The 23744-nt window shown below is 33.7% G+C and overlaps 1 protein-coding gene and 2 pseudogenes across 1 annotated transcript; 2 read left to right on the top strand and 1 right to left on the bottom strand.

The window, feature by feature from the left end:
• The first annotated feature begins 1428 nt into the window (after nt 1-1428).
• Nucleotides 1429-15371, top strand: LOC128157841 (peroxisomal acyl-coenzyme A oxidase 1-like; annotated as a pseudogene).
• Nucleotides 15372-16984: 1613 nt separating this feature from the next.
• Nucleotides 16985-19331, bottom strand: LOC128157837 (intersectin-1-like; annotated as a pseudogene).
• Nucleotides 19332-19985: 654 nt separating this feature from the next.
• LOC128157853 (perlustrin-like protein) lies at nt 19986-23744 on the top strand. Its single transcript, XM_052820511.1, has 3 exons — nt 19986-20280; nt 22219-22314; nt 23326-23744. The coding sequence occupies exons 1-3, from the start codon at nt 20081-20083 to the stop codon at nt 23384-23386; spliced, it is 357 nt and encodes a 118-aa protein (XP_052676471.1). The 5' UTR covers nt 19986-20080; the 3' UTR covers nt 23387-23744.

The raw sequence follows: 23744 nt of genomic DNA, 5'->3' as shown, positions 1-23744 counted from the left end.
TCCCTCTGTCACACCGTGAAGATCATTATCTGAAAGGATAATAGAGTATGTTTAGAAGTAAACGATTTTTGGCTAATGAAGGATTAAAATATATCTTTGTTCCTACATAAAATGTCCCCAAATCCTTAGTCTTACTGTAAATCCGACGTTTGTTATGATAAGTCTATAAAGTAGATATGAATGAAAGTTTCATGATCAGTTTATTGCTAACAAACTGTAATAGATAAACATAAGTCATGCTCAATATGAGTGGTGCTTCTTTTTAGAGTCAGTAATCAGTTTTACAATAGTCCAAAGATGCTTGCAAGCATTATTTTGTTACTGGTTCAAGGCAGGAAATAAAACCAAACTAAGGAGAGAAATGTAGTGCTTATCGATGAAATTTATATCAACCTTGGTATAATTTACTAAGCTGTCAAGTGCCAGGAAGTCACAAACTTGTACTTAACCTAAACAAAGGAGAGAAATGTAGAGCTTATAAATGAAATTAAGATCACTATTTGCATACTTTACCTGAGACGTTATTAGAGTATGTTTAGAATTAAACGAATTTTGGCTAAACAAGGATTAAAATATATCCTTGTCTTCACATAGAATGTCTCAAAAACCTTAGTCTTACTATATATCCTTCTATTCTATTCTATTCTTTTATTCTACTATGTATAGTTTACAAAGATTTCATATTTAATTCAAAATCAAATATTGCTACTCAAAGTTGATATTTATGGTCATTTGCATTGAAACCAAATCCTATGGTGATCGGTAATTCGGAGAAACGCATTACTATGCTATGCAAAGAGTTATAAATATTCATTGAAAATAATATCATAGTCAATGTGACTATAATATAATAACACCCTTGTCTCAACAGAAAATGTTTTATTTAAAACCTAGTTTTACATGTACTACATACTCGACTTTTGCTATGCAAAGCCGATGAATGAGATATGAATGAAAATATGGTATTGTGTGATGTCAACACACTTTGATTCAAAAACCCCAGTCTTACTGTGTTTGCTCTTTTATGCTGTCCTTCATCTCAGGTTTCAAAATAAAACACTACTCTCTCTCTTTCTATCTCTCTAAAAGATTTTCTTTTCCTAACATTTGAGTTCAGTATGTCACATAATTAATATTATCCACTGACTGCCATGTCAAAGAAAGAGTAGGTATTACAACTGTTTTCGACTAAAAATGACACCTTGATAATGACTAAATAAGTGCTTTATTTTCCTTTCATTCTCTTTCTATTTCATCTATCTTTTGATTGTTACTAATAAATTGGGGACTCATAAACATTTATTTTATTCTATCCATCCACAGTATAGCTCACAAGTATCCCGGCATCAACCTTGAGAAAAAAATCTGAGTCACACCGTGTACAGGGGGGTGACGCAATGTATGTGTTCGAGACAATTCAAGAAAAAGCACCGTGTTGTCGCCACTGAAACTCCGGGGTAACTGTGTCACTTCGTGAGGATCATTATCTAAGGATAATAGAGTATATTTAGAAATAAACGATTTTTTGCTAATGAAGGATTAAAATATATCTTTGTTTTTACATAAAATGTCCCCAAAACATTAGTCTTACTTTATATACTTCTATTTTATTCTTTTATTCTACTATGTATAGTTTACAAAGATTTCATATCTATTTCAAAATGAAATATTGCTACCCAAAGTTCATATTTAAGGTCATTTCCATTGAAACCGAATCCTATGGTGATCGGTAATTCGGAGACACGCATCATGAATTCTATTCATGGTGTAAATATATTTAGTGTAAAGACATACCCTTAATACTATGCTATGCGAAAAGTTATAAATATTTATTGCTAACATCATAGTCAATGTGACTTAAATATAATGACACCCTTGTCTCAACAGAGAATGTTTTATGACATCTAGTTTTACATGTACTACATACTAGACTTTTGCTATGCAAAGCCGATGAATGAGATATGAATGAAAATATGGTATGTGTGATTGTGATGTCAACACACTTTGATTCAAAAACCCCAGTCTTACTGTGTTCGCCCTTTTATGCTGTCCTACATCTCAGGTTTTAAAATAAGACACTACTCTCTCTCTTTCTTTTTCTCTAAAAGATTTTCTTTTCCTAACATTTGAGTTCAGTATGTCACATAATTAATATTATCCGCTGACTGCCATGTCAAAGAAAGATTAGGTATTACAACTGTTTTCGACTAAAGATGACACCTTGATAATGACTAAATAAGTGCTTTATTTTCCATTTATTTTCTTTCTTTTTTATCTATCATCTGAGTGTTACTAATAAATGGGGGACTCATAAACATTTATTTTATTCTATCCATCCACAGTATAGCTCACAAGTATCCCGGCATCAACCTTGAGAAACAGTCTGAGTCACACCGTGTACAGGGGGTGACGCGAATTATCTGTTCGAGACACTTCAAGAAAAAGCACCATGTTGTCGCCACTGAAACTCCGGGGTAACTGTGTCACTCCGTGAGGATCATTATCTGAGGATAATAGAGTATATTTAGAAATAAACGATTTTTGGCTAATGAAGGTATAAAATATATCTTTGTTCTTACATAAAATGTCCCCAAAACATTAGTCTTACTGTATATCCGACGTTTGTTATGATAAGTCTATAAAGTAGATATGAATGAAAATTTCATGATCAGTTTAATGCTAACAAACTGTAATAGATAAACATAAATCTTGCGCAATTTGAGTGGTGTTTCTTTTTTAGATCAGTAATCAGTTTTACAATAGTCCATAGATGCTTGCAAACATTATTTTGTTACTGGTTCAAGGCAGGAAATAAAACCAAACTAAGAAGAGAAATATAGTGCTTATCGATGAAATTTATATCAACCTTGGTATAATTTACTAAGCTGTCAAGTGCCAGGAAGTCACAAACTTGTACTTAACCTAAACAAAGGAGAGAAATGTAGTGCTTATAAATGAAATTAAAATCACTATTTGCATACTTTATCTGAGACGTTATTAGAGTATGTTTAGAATTAAACGAATTTTGGCTAAACAAGGATTAAAATATTCCTTGTCTTCACATAGAATGTCTCAAAAACCTTAGTCTTACTATATATCCTTCTATTTTATTTTTCTATTCTATTATGTATAGTTTGCAACGATTTCATATCTATTTCAAAATCAAATATGCAACTCAATGTTCATATTTCAGGACATTTTCAGATGTAAAAATATATTGAATATTATAGTGTAAAAGTTGGAGATATTTACGAAAGCCGAGAAGGATCATTCGAGATTCGAGATTCGAAATACGAGATTCGAAATACGAGATTCGAGATTCGAAATTCGAGATTCAATATCTAAATTAACCAATCAAATCATGGATCTGAAACCTGTATCCTAGCAACATCAAACTGTTCTAAATAAAGATCATTCGTACATGCTCTTTCCTACAAATACATGTCTTAATAGCTCTTATATAGTGGTTATAAAATGGTTAAATTAACATTGATGAATTAACCCCACACAGTATAAACAATTAAATTAGAAATAACACTGTTAGCTTTGCGAATCTAAGTGGTTTTGTTTGCCCTGTATGTATTTCCCCCCGAACAATTTTAACCCGAAGTGTATTCGCCCCAACTGTGTAAAAATCGGCTCGCGAAGAAAGATCTGTTTAATCTAAATGTTTTAGCTATGAAACGAAACTCAATGAAATAATCGATCGACATGTCAAAATATAGGTTATGATAAAGTTTTAAACCATAGAAGATATAATGATTTAAAACCTCAAAGACAAAAATCCAGATAAAAATAGTGTATTGTAGGGTATGGCAATGCCATTGTCGATATGAGAGAGAGAGAGAGAGAGAGAGAGAGAGAGAGAGAGAGAGAGAGAGAGAGAGAGAGAGAGAGAGAGAGAGAGAGAGAGAGAGAGAGAGAGAGACAGACAGACAGACAGACAGAAAGACAGACAGACAGACAGACAGCAGACAGACAGACAGACAGACAGAGTTTTGTAGTGTCAAATTCAGTTTTGATTTAGAATTTGAAATTGATTTGATTTGTTACAATCATATATAGACAAAAATTAAGCCTCTAAAACGAGAAAAGAGAGGAGGTAGCTAGGGTAGGGCAGACCAACTAGCAAGCTTTAATTTTAACGGTGTTAGCGCACCTGTGATTTACATCGAGTCTCTCTCTCTCTCTCTCTCTCTCTCTCTCATCACCTAGCATTTCCTTTTCCGGGAGGGGGTTTGGGGTATTTGTGATGTCTTACATTGGCTAGCGAAAATAATAAAAAAAAACATGAAATTTTCTTTAAATTGTGTGCGGATGTTGTACGCCAATAATCTGTATATACATTTCAAGGGGGGGGGGGGGCTATATAGTCCTAATTAATTTGTCAGTTATTCTGTTCCCACTTTGTTTTCTCTTCGTTTTCCAGGTTTTTTTTATTTGGCTCGGCAAATTAATATAAAACTTTCTGTGTAGCTCCATAACGATGCACTGTAGATAAATTATGAGTAATGTTACTTGTGATAAAAAGGTACATATCCGTACTTGATTTTTAATATTCCAATAATTATAGGGTAGGAAAGAGTAGACGGGACTTTTTTGCGCATATCCTACTGTACCATTCATTCAACACAGGTATTAGCACTCATCGAGTTCGACTTGCTTTCCTTTTTTTATCTACTGGATTTAAAGCTATTGATTTTTTAAAATATTTTGAATTTATGGCCTGATTATATATAAATTAGAGCTGCGCTGGTGCATATATTTCCCCAAATGGACCAAAATATAACCAAATGAATCTAAAAATTTTGACAAAATTAGTTTTAAACGAACGACTATTTTTCAATTCTAATCGGGTATGTCCTTTAGAAAAATCTTGAACCACACACATTTTAGCAAATAAAACGACAATTGTTTCATTTTTTTTATGGGGAGGGAGGTGGTGCCGGTAAAGGACATGTATTGCTTGTGGCAGTTGTCACAGGGCGAAAAACCATCTTTAAGCAAGTCCTTAAAGGTGGCTTAAAGGTGACTTAAAGGAGCTTAAAGGCTATACAACCTTTAAGCCGCCTTTAAGTCACCTTTAAGCAAGTGCTTATAGGTCCTTAATGTCCAAACTTCTTTAAGCCACCTTTAAGCCACCTTTAAGCATCTTTAAGTGGCATTTACGCTCTCTTTACACTGCCTTTACACTGTCTTTAAGTGGCCTTTAAGTCAATATTGATCAAGCTGAACAATAAAAACATATATTAAATGCAAAATCTCTTTTATAGAGATGGGAGGGGGTCATCCGAGTGATAATATAATTTCCAAGGAAGGGGGGGGGGGGAGTGTTCCAGGCGGTTTTAATCGTCGCTCCATTAAACACAGATCGCTATCATCAGCACCGCTCCGATGGACACAGATTGCCGTTATAAAATTCTTTATAATTTTTGGGGGGTTTCAAAATTATTGTAGGGATGAGCGCAGTCTCTGTATCTTAATATGTGCATAAAACTAATTAAAGTATGTTTGTTTCCTATTATAAATTAATCGGTGAAAAAAAAATCTCTCTCTCTCTCTCTCTCTCTCTCTCAGTTCATCCGGTTATTAAACAAAATAAAGATAATGAACCAAAAATGCATGATTTAATTTGCTAATCGGTTTAAGGTTTGTATTTTTTTTTTCAATTTTCATTATTTCTAACTCTAGATCTGCTAGATACATGTTAAAGATGAAAAGACTCTCAACTGCCTTTGTTATATCGGGCAGGATATTACTGCTTTGTTTGTCTAGACATAGTTTTGTTCGTTTGTGTATATCTAATTAGAGTCTATTGTTTGTCCAATTTAAGAAAACCCCTGGAACTAGCACAGAATATACAAGATATACACAACAGTTGTGTCGTGTGCCCAGGTGCATGTTTGTGTATATCTAATTAAAGTCTATTGTTTGTCCAACTTAAGAAAAGCCCTGGAACTAACACAGAATATACAAGATATACACAACAGGTGTGTCGTGTGCCCAGGTGCACATCAGGGTTTCTAAAGGCGTTGAATCTTAGTATGTACGAGTATACGATAAGTCTAGTGAATAAAAGTTAATTTACATTTGTAATTCATTTTCAAAGTATTATTTCCTAGCTCTGGGTTTCAAAGATGTTACGTCTACAAATTAACGATACATGTATGTAAGAGTAAAATCTTGAGGCTAATTAATTAATGTACCGGTGATCATAAATAGGGGTTGATTATTTAAATATATGTATAAGGGTAAATATGTCAAATATACCCGGCCTGGCACATCATACAATTGTATGTACAAGTCATTTGCAATTGCCACATGCAGTAAATACGTCACCGGTAATTGGTAATTTTGTTTGTTATAGAATTGATAGTTTATAAATCATGTACATACAATTACATGTAAATATTTAAACATATTGGAACGGCGCCGCGATCATGAAAACCGGGAAATTGAACAAATACCCTAATAGTATCAATGCATTTAATAAAAGAAATGATTTCATTTTCTTTGCTATAAATAAGATGAACGTTTATCTACTCGGTTTAAATTTATTAACTACATGTAAGAAAGCCTACTATAGTGAACCTAACGGTTTCCATTTAGGTATAATATATTTTTGTTCACTGAAGACCAAGTTCCGTATTTCATTCTAAATACATGCATGCATGTAATTTAGTAATTAGATATAATTGATTGTTACAAACTGAATGGTTTGTCAAAATATTTTCAAGTAAACACATTCAATACAGTGATTCAATATCCACTGATATATAGGATATAAAAACGCTCTTATATATGTAAGTTGCCGTGGCGCAGAGGATGTGTGGTGATGCTAGTAAACTAAGGGTCCCGGGTTCAATTCTCGCCGTGGCCGGTTTTTTTGTTTGTTTTTTTTTTCATTTTTCTTTCTAGAACAAAAACCGTTTTAATACCTTTTCTTTCATAAAGTTAATACATTTTGTTGGAAATTAAGCACAATATTGAATAAAAAAATTTTAATGGCTTAAAGGTGGCTTAAAGGTAGCTTAAAGGTGGCTTAAAGGTGGCTTAAAGAAGTTTGGACATTAAGGACCTATAAGTTGTCCTTAAAGGTGGCTTAAAGGTATCTTAAAGATAGTCTTTAAGCTGCCTTTAAGCCATCTTTACGCTTTCTTTAAGCCACCTTTAAGCAATACATATAGCTTAAAGGTAGCTTAAAGGTGGCTTAAAGATCGTCTTTAAGCTACCTTTAAACACCTTTAAGCTATCTTTAAGGAGGACTTAAAGATGATCATTCATCCTGTGTGTGCTATATATTAGGTAATGTTACATATAATAGGTAATACTACATATTGATATAAAATGAAAGTTTCCAATTTCACTGTACATAGCTTCTATCACGCATTTTTAACCCGTGAGATAGCTTAAAACAATTTTCAAAGCATTTAATGTAATTCAACCGATCATTTTTTAAATTTAATTTTCTGGATCCCCGCCTGATACGTCCGCCTCCATGGACATTAGAATTACATGTACGTTGACTATATGTACACATTAACTTAATCGGCTATGTTATGGGACGATAACATTTTTTATCAATGTTTTTGCAGGATATGTAACGAATAACAGCCTATTTGTGGGTTTTTGCACTGATTATTTGAGATAATTTGCCGCCATCTTTTATGCATTCCACACACCACTCACAGTTTCTTTATTTGGTGTTCTGTGTGTATGGCGACAAATTGGTAAATTTGCACCACTCACCCCTTGTAGCTTCATCCTGATTACATTTTATCTGGCTAAGTGTAATGCAGTAGTATATTAAATTCACACATCTTTGTTTGCAGTGCTTATTTACATCTTAAGAGATTTACTTACAAAAAAAGTAAACATTTATATGACTTATATGTAATTATTGTCAATTTTGGTGCGGTGGGGGGGGGGTAGGAAACTACAGAGAGACTTAACTTGGCTGTGAAACATGCTTTTATTCTTTCTTGTTGATATATCAATGAATGAATTATAACAAAATATATGTACAACAATTAATTTTGAAATATTCATGCACAATCAAATAAAAGGTTTTACTGTTCTCTGCACAAGAAATCGGCAATGTGAACAAATTGGCACCCTCTCATCCCTACCTTTAATTGTAGAGAGTAGGTATCCTTCTATATTGAAAACAATTCCAAAAGTAAGACTCATAATAAGTTGTTTACTGAAGAAAAGGAAAAAAAATTGTATCTATCAATAATTCCGTATGATGTGATACTATCTCAATGATTTGTTTATAATCATAGTACTAGTGTATCACTGTATGCATACATAAAAACGATAAGTAATGCTTATATTTATTTGTGAAACAGGACAGATTATTTATATTTAGATTATTTAGATACATGTACTAATCTTCATGCGGGGATCTAGAAAGGAGGGGGTCAGGGGATCTGGACCCCCTCCTCGGGAAAATTGGAGCTTATTAAATTTACATAGTAAAATTTTTTAAAATTGGCCTAGGATCCCCTACAGAAAAAATTAGCTACGCTTATGAAGTTCTCTACCATAACCGCATTTTTTTTTACAAAAGGGGTGAATAAATCCGGGTTTTAAACTATTACTGGTGGTGAAATACCTTAGGGTTCAAACGCATCAGGTGGAAATGCACCAGGGCAAACAAAATCACTTAGATCCGCGAAGCACACTGCATTATTACTAGTCTACTTAGATATTCTGTGTAAAAGTAAATACAAATAATTATTTAGTTAGGTAGGGAGAAGTGAACATAGCATTTATTTGTATATAAGAGCATGTACGTATGATTTTGATTTAGAACAGTTTGATGTCGCTAGGATACATATTTTCAGATCCTTGATTTGATTGGTTAATTTAGATATTGAATCTCGAATTTCGAATCTCGAATCTCGTATTTCGAATCTCGTATTTCGAATCTCGAATCTCGAATGACCCTTCTCGGCTTTCGTAGATATTGGACCCAAACGTTCATTCAATACCATTGACATTGGTTACTTAATCCTGAATAATGTACAAATTCCACAGGAGAATATGTTGATGAAAAATGCACAGTTGAACAAGCTTAAAACTCACATATTTAAACTTGTTAACACATGGGATTTACTGCTTTTATGTGCTTGATAAATATATCTATCTAAATGAGATATCATAATGTTGTTGAAGAAAAAAGTATTATTTGTGTCTTTAGCACAAGTTGAAAATAATATCCATGTATTTGCTTGTTGAAAGTAATTTACAGCGGTTTTATTGATTCATTTCCTCTGTCCTTTTTTCACCAATGATAATGGCCAGATTTAGTTTTTGTACCATGCTTAATACTGAATCTGATTTTACACAAAAATCGTTTTTCACAACAATTTATGTAACTGTATTCATATGTATATTCACAGTAGAAAAAATGCATTTAAACATGTTAAATATATATCGACCCATCTACATATATGTACAATACATACATGTATGTACACATTTATGTACCTATATTCACTTAATAAACACATCTATTACTTATGTTGTGAAGGTTAGCAGAGAAGGCCATTTTACATTCAGAGGCCCTAGCAAGGCAAACTACTCTGCTATGATCTTGATGAGGGTCAATATTGTAAACTGGTGCTTCGGGATTCTCCGTAATTCTTCTACAATAACTGTTCGGTACTCTGCTGTTCGAAGACAGTCTACATTAGATTCAAGGTAAGCCATAAATTTCTCATTATTCTTCTACAAATACATTTAAGTATCTATAAGAATTCTTGCACATGAGCATATGTTAAAGTTAAACTTGATAATAACATGCAAAGTTGCATTTCTTAGGCATTCCACAAAATTCTTTTCAACTCTATGGAATGAGAGAGAGAGAGAGAGAGAAAGAGAGAGAGATAGAGAGAGAGAGAGAGAGAGAGAGAGAGAGAGAGAGAGAATAGCCTATTTAGTCTTTAGATGTATTCATAGTACATAGTGTAATAATTTGATTCGAACTGTTACAAATATGTGTCACAGCAGTGAAATGGAGAGCAAGATCTTGGACTACCAGACCCAGCAGTACAAAGTGTTTCCTAGTCTTGCCACAGCCTACGCTTTATTCTTTGTCTCTTAAACCATCAAGAATAATTACTTAAAAACCTATGCAGAGATAATGAAGGGAAACTTTAAAAATCTTCCTGAGGTATAGTATTGTATAAATGTATTGCTTTATTCACATGTACGTATGGTGCTTTATTTTTGATTCAAGTGATTTTGAATAATAAATCAAAGTTATTCTTCCAGTAAAGTAAAGAATGTTTTTGCTTGAATGTTTGAGTTATGCCACCTAGTTTATTAGTGTAGCTAAAAAAAGGCATGGTTAGGAAAATCTTCAAATGGCTGTGGGTTTTTTTTGTAGATCCATTGTCAGTCGGCTGGCATGAAGGCCATGTCAGCCGAAATGACGGTCGAGCTGTTGGAGATCAGCAGAGAGGCCTGTGGGGGACATGGTTTCCTCGCCGCTTCAGCCCTGGGGGACGCAGTAGCATTGGCCAAGTCACTGGTGACTGTGGAAGGGGAGAACACTGTGCTCTACCTGCAGGTCGCCAGGTGTGTAATGAAAAAAGAGGTGTTTTAAAAACACTCTCTATAAATTTTGGCATGGAAGGTATTGTGTACTTGTCTTAAAAATCTTAAAAGAAATGTAACACTGTATAGCAATGAAGGGGTGGAGGATACTATAGATTCTTTTTAAAGGAAAATGATTAAATTCTGGTTGTAAAACCTTTTTTGATTGGCAGAACAAGTTCATCTACAGTCGCACCAGCTGATACGGCCACCTTTAACCTGTGGCCACTCCCCATGAGCATCCAGTTTCAATCCTGCCTGTTTAGTTTTTCACTATATTTTAACTCATTTAAGCGACCACCTGTTTAATGCTACCAACGGCCAGTGTTTTTCGTTCCTGCTTTTTAACTTGCCTGTTTTCAATTGTCTGTTTTGTCACATGATTTCTACTGTGACACGTGACCCTGTGTCAAAAAAAGCCAACCTTAAACAGCAGATAATGAGGTGATGACCAATAATTGTGTGTAATTTGAATTCTGTTAGGATTTAATAAGATAACCCAATTCAATACAAAGATATCAAATGGTCAATCTTGCGCTTAACATGTATGTTAGCCCTACTGCCAGTATTGTTCATTTTATGATGAATTCTGAGTAAACATCTGGCATTGTGAATAAATTTATATGAATGGAAAGTAGGAAGAGCCTCTTCCGAAGAGGTCTTCTCATTTAAAATCCTAAGTACATTGATTTGAAAACTGGAATAAAAGGCCCCCTGTTTTAAGTGGTCAGGTTGTCATTCTCCCATCAGTAGTCTCTAAAAACAGGTGCGACTGTATTTCATGTAACATAACTTGCCTATGTAACAATTGTGTAACACAGATAGAAATTAAATTCCTTTATTACTTAGAATGGCAAGAAATATCCTCTAGGGGTTTTAAAATCTCTACATTATTTTTCCAACAGTTGTGAACAATTACAAAATGAAATTATGTTGTGATTTTATACTTGAATTTGTATTAGTATTTGATACAAAGTGGCAGATATTTATAGGTGAATGAGAAACCCAAGGTAAATAAGAAATCAACCGTACATGGTGATTGTGAGAGGAAATGCTATTTTTGAGACTTGTTCATGATCAATTTAATGGAGTGTTATTCAGAATTAATGTGAAAGATTCTGACTTGAGAGTTATTATAATCTGTAGTAGCCCATTTTGAAATTTACAGTTAATTTTAAGAATTTGATGTGCAAACTGAAATGAAATATGGAGAAGTCATATTACGTTTTGCATGGTTAATACATAATGGAAACATGATAATTACTTACTATGTATAGGTACTTGATGAAGAGGTTTGCTGCAGTTGTTAGCGGAGAGAGATTGTCCGGTTCCACAGAATACCTGTGTATGGACCCCATAAAATACACCTGTCCCATCAACTCACCTGGAGACTGTATGAATGTGTCTTTGTTATGCCAGGTGTACAGGTTCCGAGCCTACAGGTAAGTACCATAGATAAGATTTCTATAATTTACATCTTACTGATCACCCAGGGAGACTTAAACTGGTATATCCTTGTTACCCCTCTGCTGCTGAACAATAACTGAAATTTTTATTATATAATATTTATAATTATCTTAATTACATGAGTCATGTAAAAAAAATGCTTGCTGTCAAATCATCTGACTCCTTTACATAGAAAGAAAATTTCTGTAAAAGTTAAAACTCATTGAAATTCAGTGAAACAGTGTCATTGTAAACATCATGCTTATTTTATTACTTAACATAATACATGTAGAGGACTTTTGGTCACGTCACACATTTATGTTGAATTTTTAGGATGATTTCAGAAGTTGCCAGGATGCTCCAAAGAGATATAGAAGGGGGAAAGCAGCAACATAAGGCCATGAATGACAACCTGGTTCAACTTGTCCGAGCAGCAAGGGTCAGTAACAAGAGAGAATATACACTGATAGCAAGAATCAAATGAGGTTTTTTTTATACCATATGTTGACCTTACCTGTTAAAGTTTGACAAAATACTATAAGGACTTACATATAGAATTGTATCACCTTGAACCTAACCCTAAACTTATTGAGAAGTTCCATGATCACTTATGATTTATCCGTCATAGTGTTGGTGACATTGTGCTCATGACAGATCACATGCCAGTGGGAACCTCGCATTAGGTAAAGAGAAGTTAGTTTTCAGAGTGTTATTTTTTCCCAAAACTTGCAGACTTACATATACCTGTTATACTGAGTGATGAACAGTTAATTTTTTTACCCTTAGTCTAGAGTTATTTTATGGCTTACACTTACAGGCTCACCTGTTATACTGTATGGTGGTGGTTTATAATGACTGTTAATTTAAAACACTAGTGTTATTCTCTGGTACACACAGGCTCACCTGTTATACTGTATAGTGGTTGATAACAGATAACAACAACTGTTAATTTAATACAGTAGTGTTATTATCTGGTACACACTTACAGGCTCACCTGTTATACTGTATGGTGGTTGATTACAAACAACTGTTAATTTAATACAGTAGTGTTATTCTCTGGTACACACTTGCAGGCCCACCTGTTATATTGTATGGTGGTTGATTACAACAACTGTTAATTTAATACACTGGTGTTATTCTCTGGTACACACTTACAGACTCACCTGTTATACTGTATGGTGGTTTATTACAAACAACTGTTAATTTAATACACTAGTGTTATTCTCTGGTACACACTTACAGGCCCACCTGGTATACTGTATGATGATTGATTACAAGGAAGGCATGAATCAACTTCAGATCAGCGTTCCTGTTTCCAAGGCTTTAAACAATCTGCTCATCTTTTTTACTGTGTTCAACATTAAGAATGCTGGAGATTTTCTAAAGGTGAGACAAAAGATATATAACTACACCGTATTATACTCTGTGTACAAATTATGGAGACACAGTGAAGTCTGTTGGTTGTTTATGTATGTGTAATAGGGTCTTGCCAACTGACATTTAGATATGATTTTACATTATACACAGAAGAGTATTAGAACAGCTGATTGTAAATAGATCAAGATAAGTCTAAAATGGATATAAAAAAGGCAAAAATAACATTGGATATACCGATATGAACTTTGGTCATAAATGTCAAAAAGTCTTTATTCAATTTCATGTGTATAAAGTTTGCTCATTCTGTATTTCTACCATTATTATGATAATGATGTATATTTTCTAAATTTTTATCCAACCAAAGACTGAGTCTATTGGATTGCCACAGATGGAATGGCTGAAAGAAACAGAAGTCAAGATGCTAGCAGAAATCAGGTGAGATGAACCAATTAATACATGTACTAAATAATTCTTAAATATCTTCGACATGTTGCTTAGTAACTCTACATGTGTAAAACATATTTTGTTTGGTCTAGCAAGTTTCTCCTTTTCTGAGCCCTGCTACCCACAGACATTCTCTCTCTCTCTCTCTCTCTCTCTCTCTCTCTCTCTCTCTCTCTCTCTCTCTCTCTTGTAATCTTTCTTTTAGATTTAAGAGTACCTGTATTATTCAATAATTTCTTTACATTTCAGACCAGAAGCAGTCTCCCTTGTAGATGCCTTTGATATCCATGACAACACACATGGTTCGGTGCTTGGCTGTTACGATGGAAATGTTTACGAGAGAATGCTAAAATCAACACAAAATGAACCTCTTAACCAATCTGATGTAAGAACCGTATTTTCAGCAAAATTACCAATATAAACAGCCTCAATGAATAATTGTATTATAATATTTCACTATATTGTTTTTTTTTTTTCAATCATACTGGATATTGTATATTTACATATAAATATTGCTCATTTACATGAACAGATATGATAAACATTGTATTTGTACAGTTTCTATAAGTGCTGATCCACATTGCAAAAACGATGAAAGAGTTACATTGCACATCTGGAAACAATGAAAATTTTTTACTAGTATTCTGAATAATTTTACTCTGCATTCTTAGATATATAAATTTTTGCAGGTTCATTATTCCTTCCACCAGCACCTGAAACCATTTCTACAAAGGAATAACACCTCAAAACTATAAAAAGTGCCTCCATAACAATATATTACAATCAAATCACTCTATTAATTGCTTGGAGCAATTGTGAGAACAACTGAAGCCACAAAATGTGAAATCATAGACTGCTAGAGGATGAATGTAATATTAATGCTGAGAATTATCTAATCAAGACCTGACCAAAGAATATCATTGTATTTTTTGATACACAATACATGTATATTATAATGTATATAATTTGATAATCATTTTTATGTAATTTGCTCATGAATTTTTTATTCCCTTCGTTTTGTTTTGTGATAAATCTGATTTAATTGCTTATTGTAGATAGTATAAAGATATTAATTGAAATACATGTATTTCATTAAAAAATTTCCTGTAATGCCATTCGAGACCTAACGAGAATGATCTTTATACATGTATCTTATATCTGTGATAACGACCACTGGTTGTGTTTTTATGGGTTTTTTCTGATTTTGTTTATGTGATTTATCATTTGTTTATCAAAGGTTGTTAAGCATTCACTATAAAATATTACACGATTATATATTTTTGATGTTAGTATGAAGTTTGTAGATTTACTGTATTTGAATGCCAAAATATAAGTAAAGTATAGATTACAATTCGTATGAGAATCATTTTAACACATAAATTGATGAATTGTTTCACTTTGTTTTGTTGTTGTAATTTTTTGAATAGCCAAAATATATTGGAAGCTAATAAAAGGATATTTGTAATAAAATAAAATAATTCTTGATTGAATTAATTCACAACTTTTGATGGTAAAATTGAAATTATTTGATGAGTTGTGAGCTTTTACACTTTGAATGCGCTATGCGCATTTAGGTGTTAAATAAACGCCATGCATGCATTCCAAACTTCAATGACGCAAAAGAAAGCAGTAAAGGAGTTGTCATAAGCTGGGAGAAGTTACACGTGTATATATAAGTTACTAATGTGTTTACAATACTTCATATTCTATTAAGTATAAAAATATCTGCACTTTTTCAAAGTATGGTTCCTATTAATTGATCTTCCATGCTTGAAGGAAAAAATCACACGTTTCTTGTCTAAAACATACTAACACGACGTTTTTACCCAAAAGCAGCACTTATCAATTGTAAGCATAATAATGAAAAAGGAATGTTGAAGCAGTTATACGGTAGATTTATCATTTAATTTGAGTTCTTAATTCTGCGATTCAAGCCTTTTGCTTCAAATCGCCGATTTTTTTTTTTTATCATAGTTTCATTTAGTTTACATCCGTCCGAAAAATAAAAGAAAAATCTTAATACCCGCAGGATGCGCTACTCACGATTTTACGCACATATTAATTCCTCGCTTTTAATTAGGAATCGACAGTAAACACAATACAAGAAAAAAACTCTTTAATTTCTTCAATCATACGGGAATATATATATTTAAATTTAGTACCTTATCCAACTTATTGATTAATAATTGAAGACAACTTGTTGCATTTGAACATATCTTCAATTCTCGTAATGGTTTTAAATACTAATATTACAATTGCCTAATGCTTTCACGATAGTTACATGTATTTAGGGGAGGGTTTATTATAATGTATAGACTTTGCTTGTTGTCCAATCCTGTTTTGACATATCAATGAAATGTGTTAAAATAAAATCCAATCTTTATACAGATGTATTTTCATTAGACCCAAAAATTGTTGAAATATATTATATAAGGAATAAGGAATCATTTTTTGAGTATTAGGAAGTGATAATTTTGGTCGGGGCGTGATCAAATCCAATAAAGCCCGAAGAGCTTTATGATAGATTTGATCACGCCCCGACCGAAATTATCACCTCATAATATTCAAAGAATGATTCCTTATTACTTATATTTATATAATTTTGAGCCATCGTACGATTAAATATTTTTATATAAATAAGCAAACCCCGCTGGCGCCTCAATTTGGCGTCATTTGTATTATGGGTTCAGGCACGTAGCATCAGGGGGGGGGGGGGGGGGCAGGGGGGGGCCCTGCCCCCCTCCCCCACTTTTTCTCGGAACAACAATTTTTTTTTTAATTTACATATAAAAAAATGAATTATAATGGAGTTGCCCCCCCCCACCCACTTTTTTGGAAGTAAGTAAAAAATTGATATGAAGATAAGGAAATGAGGAGTCAAATTGAAGTTAGTCCCCCCCCCCCCCCCCCCCCCCACGGATTAGGATTTTGAAGATTTTTGGAAACTTTGAATCTTCTTTTTTTTTTTTTTTTTTTGCTTGTCAAGATATTTTGGATGGGTCTGGCCCCCCCCACTTTCAAAAACGATGCTACGTGCCTGGGGTTATATAGCACAAAATCGATACGTAGTTTTATCACAGGCAAAGACACTGGAAAATGTAAATATATAGTTTTAGTACCGAGAGGTAAGAGCCCTCTCTCGAATTATAGGGTCAACATCAGAGGGATGAATTTTGACCTTGGCGACTTCGTGACCGCTTTCTGAAATCTCTTGATCACTTTCTTGTTGTTGTCTTTGGGCCTCTGAATGAATAGTCTTTTCATCCTTTTTCATTTTTGCCTTCTCTATTTCTTGAACTCTTTGCACTCCTGAAACTTCCACAACCTCTGGTTTCCGGGGATGCTTTTTAGGAACATCAGGCCTTTGCTTGTCTCTAACGTTTTCCAATTCCAAATTTTTGTGGTTTTTATCAGGCTGTCCAATCCCTTTAATCGGTTTTCTTGGACCCATCGAAAGAAGCATATCGTCTTGCTTTCTGTTTCTATCCATTCCTTTTACATCTGGAGCTGTTGCTGCTCTCTGTCATACTTTAGAGCGTTGCGGTCTGTCATCTTTGAGTTGTTTTTTAGGAACATCAGACCTTTGCTCGTCTCCATCGTTTTCCAATTCCGACTCTTGGTGGTTTCTATCAGGCTGTCTAATCCCTTTAATCGGTTTTCTTGGACCCATCGGAAGAAGCATATCGTCTTGTTTTCTATTTCTATCCATTCCTTTTACATCTGGAGCTGTTGCTGCTCTCTGTCGTACTTTAGAGCGTTGTGGTCTGTCATCTTTGAGTTCTTCTTTCCCAACGTCTGGTGGAATTACATGAATACCCCCACCGGATTGTTTGCCTTTCACGTTTTGTCTTTGCTCAGTTAAAACTGCTGTTTGATCATCTTCTTTAAGAGATATTTCGTAAAATGTATTATTTGTTTCATCCGGGCTCTTGTCGATAAGTTTGCCCCTGTTTTTAGCATCTTTCTGTACTTTACCTTCCATTCTACCGTCTATCCTGACTGGACGTCCTGTGTTTTGAACGTTATGCTGCTTTGCTTGGTATTTGTATGGCGCCTGACTACCACCATACGAGTCATCTGGCATCTGTTGGGCTTTATCATAACGTTTGACGTCCTTCCGGTTTCTTCTGTCCTCCTCCTTCTTCTGTTCCTCTTGTAACTTCCGGTCTCTTTCCTGTCGTTGTTTATTTCTGTTTTGTTGACCTGCCTCTCTGAGCCTGCGCACTCTTGCGGCCTCTTCTCGTTGCTGTTGCCACACCTCTCCCTGTTCCTCGATTCTCTTTTGCTTTTGATGTTCCTCATTCTCCCGTGTATATTTATCCCTGAAATTATTTCTAGCACGGATCTTGACGGCCGTCTCTTCCGGGGATTGGGAGGTACCGATTCCGGAGCTATAACACATGGAGAAATCATAGAGAGTTTATCATACATGTATAAAATAAAAAAAAATATCTGGCTTTTTTTTTTGCGTGTCGCACATTTTGCCAAAAAAAGAGAGAAATCTAAATAGGTAGACTTTTCTTTTAGAGTATGCCATTTTTTACGATTTGCGATATTTTTGATAGTTGTAAATTGTACTGAAAACAATTTTGTGGTAAATTTTTTGCGACTTGAAATAAACGTTTTTTTATCATCGCGTAAAATCTCAGGATATAAAGTTTGCTGCTTTTAAAGTGTTTCAATACAAATTACAATAGTGCAACTCATTACGTTTTATAATTATTTTTTTTTTTACAATTACTACATGGGCTTCCGTTTTACTTGTCAAGTCATTGCAACTTCAACTTACAAATTAGCTAAAAATGTAACAAAATTATATTTAAACGAGCTGTCGTTGAATGAAAAACGATATTTTAATTTGTGTTGATGTTTATCATATACACTGTATTTATAAATAAAAAATGGTGTCCAACCTGCGTCCAGCTTCTTTATCATTTTAACAAGCAAAGCATGTACCAAGAGTTGTGTGTATCTAATGTTTCTAGTATACGTCATACGCAGGCGTTTACCTTTAGTTACTATCTTAATTCGGTTTTCACCCGCCATCAAACTTTCGATCTCGCCCCTTACTCAATACATTATCATAAAATATCTTAAAAGTATTGCGTATACACTTTTTAAACAATAGATATTAGTTATGATATCTTGTTTTTGGATGAAATTACCTTGCGGTAGCTTATGAAAAATTTGCCCCGAGGATCGAAACCGTGATTATATATGTTGTATGAAATTGTTTATACGCCAGAATATTATTTCCTGCGCTCAAACAAAAGCATGAAATAGAGCTATAAAACTATTATTTAACACGCTAGCTATAACAACCTTTATCTAAAAAATATTCTAAGCTTTATGCATTTTTTTAAATTGTGCTATACTTACCAACAAGCGCCCATACTTATTCTATAAATGTCTCTTATGGTATTTTTTTTTTTTTTTAAATTTCCTACAAGTTTCCTTTCGACATTTCACCAAATGCACGGAGTATCTTGTTATTTTGACTGTTCACATTTAATATGCTTGTATCCGGTGGGATAGTTTGCATGTTCATTTTGATACATGAAGTTAGTAAAACACGTAGAAACACATTGTTCTAGGGAATAATGATGTTAGCCATATAAAACTACGATAGAGGCGATATTAAACAAATGACTAGCCTTCATTGCATAAATGAAATAGAAAATACATAATTAACGTTAAAATAGCTTTTAATTGATAAGTATAAAAGCATTTTCCTTGACAGCGCATATTTATAAAATGAGATTAAACTTGAAAAACCGTTTAAAAGCTGTGAAACTAATATCGAAATCAACGAGACGTTACTGTCAGCATCGTTCAAGCAAATACGAGATGACGCTGGAATTCGGTAGATTTTCCAGGAGTAAATCTCAAAATGCTATCTTTCGGCCAATCCTTAAAACACACCGGCACATCTCTCAAGCACTTTAATTGCATATTTTCCCTCTCCTTCGTTCTTCATGACAAATTACTACGAGTCTGGCGCGCTCTGTTGTTAATTGTTGAAAATTCTCTATGACAAACAAAGCTGCCAGATGATGCAATCGCTATTACATAACTACAGATTCGTTTTTCTTCTTTTTATCGTAGGAGGAACATACATGCGTATACATAAATCATTTTACATCTCTGTTGAGTTGCAGTCATTAAGAGCTATCGAGTAAAAGTTAAAAAAACCCAAGAGATATAGAAAATGGAGAACTGTTGTATTCTTCGATTGTTCATTCTTGTGTCCTTGGGATCTTCAATGACCTTGGCCTGCGGTAAATGTGACCCCGATGTTCCCTGTCCACCTCTACCCTCCAAAAATTGTGACGTGGTACAAAGACCTTGTCATTGTTGCAGAGAATGCGCACGCAGACTAGGGGATCATTGTTCTTGGGCTACCGCAAGGTAATATCATATTGAAATAAATGACCGAGTAAAAAGTTGTTATATATTTTTAATTCAGTGTATATGGTGCTATAAAGATGTTTCAAGTTATTGTAACGAGTTAGGAGCGAAATTTAAAGTTTGATAGCGGATACGAAAACTGAAGGCAGGTGGGTAACTGAAGATGTATTTAAGTTTTTGCTGTACAACTTTTAGCAACAGTTTTTCAAATGATACTCTGTAAAGCCTTGTAAATTTCTTTTCCCCCTCCAAATTAATAAAAATAATTATTACCTAATCAAAGGGATTTGGTTGTTTTATCACAAATTAAATATTTGCGTCTATTTTGAACTGCCGTTCAATAGACTGCGATCTATTGAACCGCCGGTCAATAGACTTCGATCTATTGGACCGCCGGTCAATAGACTGTGATCTATTGGACCGCCGGTCAATAGACTGTGATCTAATGGACCGGCAACGTATTTCAGAACGCGGGTATGTTAATGTTACATCCTTTCGATAGTACTCAGGGAATGTATATTCCTTTACATAGACGCTGTTTTTAGTACTTGGTGAAACCAAATTCAATGTTATCAAAATGGAGTATCAAATAATCAACAGTTTTAAAGCTTTATATAAGGTAAAAGACTATTTAAAATCTAATGGGTTGAAGACTCCCCCTTCTTTGTGTAAATTAATATTAAATTGAGATGTTGTAATGCATGCAACAGGCTCCACCGTCACCAAGACTTTCAAATCCCTCAACTCGTTCCTCAACTCAAATCCTGTAAAGAAATGTGCATAAATTTGAGGTCAAACCTCAGATTTGAGGATGAGTATTGGCTTGAGGAAAGTTGGTGACGGCGGGGCCAGGTTTTGTGCATGTAAAAGATGAAAAAAAATCTGAGTATATGCATAATAGCACGAAAACCATCTGCAATATGCAAATTGTAAACCCCGAAAACTAAAAAAGGAATTAGGTAATAAAACAATTATTTAATGCTTGAACAGTCAATAGACCATAATTTTTTCCCTTGGTGTAGGGAACAGCTCAGTATGATCTATTGCCCTCGGCCGTTGGCCTCGGGCAATAGATCATACTGAGCTGTTCCCTGCACCTCGGGAAAAATATTCTAGTCTATTGACTGCTTAAGCATTAAATAATTGTATAATAATATTATGTTTCGCAACCGGGGGGGGGGGGGGTTGTAGGGGAGGAGGAGGAATTGGATGATTGTTTTCTCTCGGGCATCGACTATTCTAGTGGCTATTGTCTAATATAACTACCTATTCATCAAAATTTATATAAAAATAATCATCAATTTGAGCATTACAGATACTTGCTTTTTTAAAATGTTAAAGCGACGGAGTCTGAATTCTGAGCCTTGCAATCGTCTTCACCTTAATAACACTGAGCCAAAAATATATTTACTAGACAGGATAAACAAATGCATGCATAATCAAAACCGACATTGTGTTGCTTTTCATGGGTGATAAAAATAATGATGGAGAAAATAAAACATGCAATCTGGCATAGATGATGCATTTTGTTTACATACACTTTTGATGTCATTTTGAAACAACGTGCAGATCCTACAACCTTTCGTTTAATGAATCATTGTTCAAGCATTTATATGCAAAGAATAAACGGAGTAAGGGAAACAATACAATAACTAATTGTTCATCCATGGTATTTAAAAAATATTAGGTTTTTAAAAATAAATTCTGGATGAATACGATAATACGAAAGACGAGTAGGGCCACTTAAAAAATATTTTTTCATGTGGCCCTATTCGTCTTTCGTACGATTATGAATTATAATGAAAAACGGTAAAAACTGGCCTCTTGGAAATGACTAAACAGTACACTAAAATGCATAAATATATGTATTATCGATTGAATTAATGAAAGAATAATTGAATCAATCAATCAAATAACCAATCAATTATTTCCTGACAGGTGCGCCTCGGGACTGATGTGTGTAAATGATGACGGTGAGGCTTTGGTCAAAGTTCCAAGGTTTTTGACGTATTTCAAAGGGACCTGTCAATTCGTGTAAGATATGTAGTATATGTATTATATAAATGAACTGATTTTAAATTTAAAAAATAACCCAATGATTATAGATAATTTAATTTGATATTCATAACAAAAAAAATTGTCACAGATAATATACAACCAGGCAAACCATGCCATTCTGTTTCTCCTGTATTTGCAAAATTATTGAAAGCAACCTTAGTGATAGTTTAAATAAGTAAACGTTTGAAGAGAAATACTAGTATACATACATTTAATAACTTTTTATCAAAGATGAACTGTTTTCTTTGGTTGTTTATACTTAATAAGAATGCAGCGATACCTAATCACTATAGCCTCAAGGGACGTTAGAACCATTAATTTTAATAAAACATTTTACAGTTTATATTAACACATCTCCTTATATTCTATCGGATGAATTATTCAAAGTACCTGAATATTCATATAAGCAATCATAATGTGATATAGACGAAAAAAGCCAAAATGTTTGTCACCAATACATGTCTTTTGTTTGCTTTTTAACGTTCAAACAATTCAATCATTTTTGTAAAAGTTCATGAAGAAATATATTTCAAAAAGACACAATTTAACATTATCGACATTTTTTTATTATTTGTAATTAAGCAATGAGCTGTAAACAAGAAATCAAACATTTGCCTTTTATCCGCCGCTTATAATAACATTTAGGGCACCAAAGGAATCACATCACTGCAACTTACGGATCAAAATTGCAGAAAAAAGAAGGCTGTCAGTTAATTGATAGCCCAAAATTGCTGCATTTAGCCACAAAAAAAAGATGTTTCGACTTTTTTTTCCTTACAACGATTCATCGACTAAGAAAATATTAGTTGAGGATTGTTGTAACCTAGCGATAGTCAAGTATTCGAATACCTGTACTCCATAGTTTCAAACAATTTACTCATTTTAAAGGTGGTTTGTTTAATTACTGATATGGAATATTAAGTGAAAATATTCCTTTATATGTATTTGTATTCCGGACACAATCTAATAACATGGCCTCTTTTTCAGAGTCATTCAGCCGATTGTTGTGGAGAATACTGATGTCATTGAGAGAAGGCAACGCATCTAACACTGTCATCATCGAATATAGTTCACCATCAAATATTGTCCACTATGAAATATAGTCCACCATCAAATGTAATAATGAGAAGGTATAAATGCATATACCTATCAAAAATACAATTGCTAGATTAGATGAGCAAAAGCCATCTGATTCCAATTTGGAAATCGTGACAGTGTTAGCAATAATGCAGTTTCTGTGATTGTTCTGTCTTTATACAAGAAGTGTATGTCTAAACTGTATATATCACATTGAAATTACGGTTCTAAATATCGTATTTATATGCATGATTTCTCCATAATAGAATAAGCATTATAAGATTAATAATTATACACAATGTTATAAAAAATAAACATGCAAAAATCTT

The sequence above is a fragment of the Crassostrea angulata genome, chromosome 8 (assembly GCF_025612915.1).
Source record: "Crassostrea angulata isolate pt1a10 chromosome 8, ASM2561291v2, whole genome shotgun sequence".
Taxonomy (NCBI): Eukaryota; Metazoa; Mollusca; class Bivalvia; order Ostreida; family Ostreidae; genus Magallana; species Magallana angulata.
The sequence above is the reverse complement of the archived record's forward strand: the minus strand, read 5'-3'. Positions and strand labels throughout refer to the sequence as shown.

Bases quoted from the DNA above. Each gene is read 5' to 3' on its own strand.
- LOC128157853 (XM_052820511.1), top strand. From the start codon at position 20,081: ATGGAGAACTGTTGTATTCTTCGATTGTTCATTCTTGTGTCCTTGGGA. The intron at 20,281-22,218 runs GTAATATCATAT...ATTTCCTGACAG, and splicing joins TGTTCTTGGGCTACCGCAAG to GTGCGCCTCGGGACTGATGT. The intron at 22,315-23,325 runs GTAAGATATGTA...CCTCTTTTTCAG, and splicing joins AAAGGGACCTGTCAATTCGT to AGTCATTCAGCCGATTGTTG.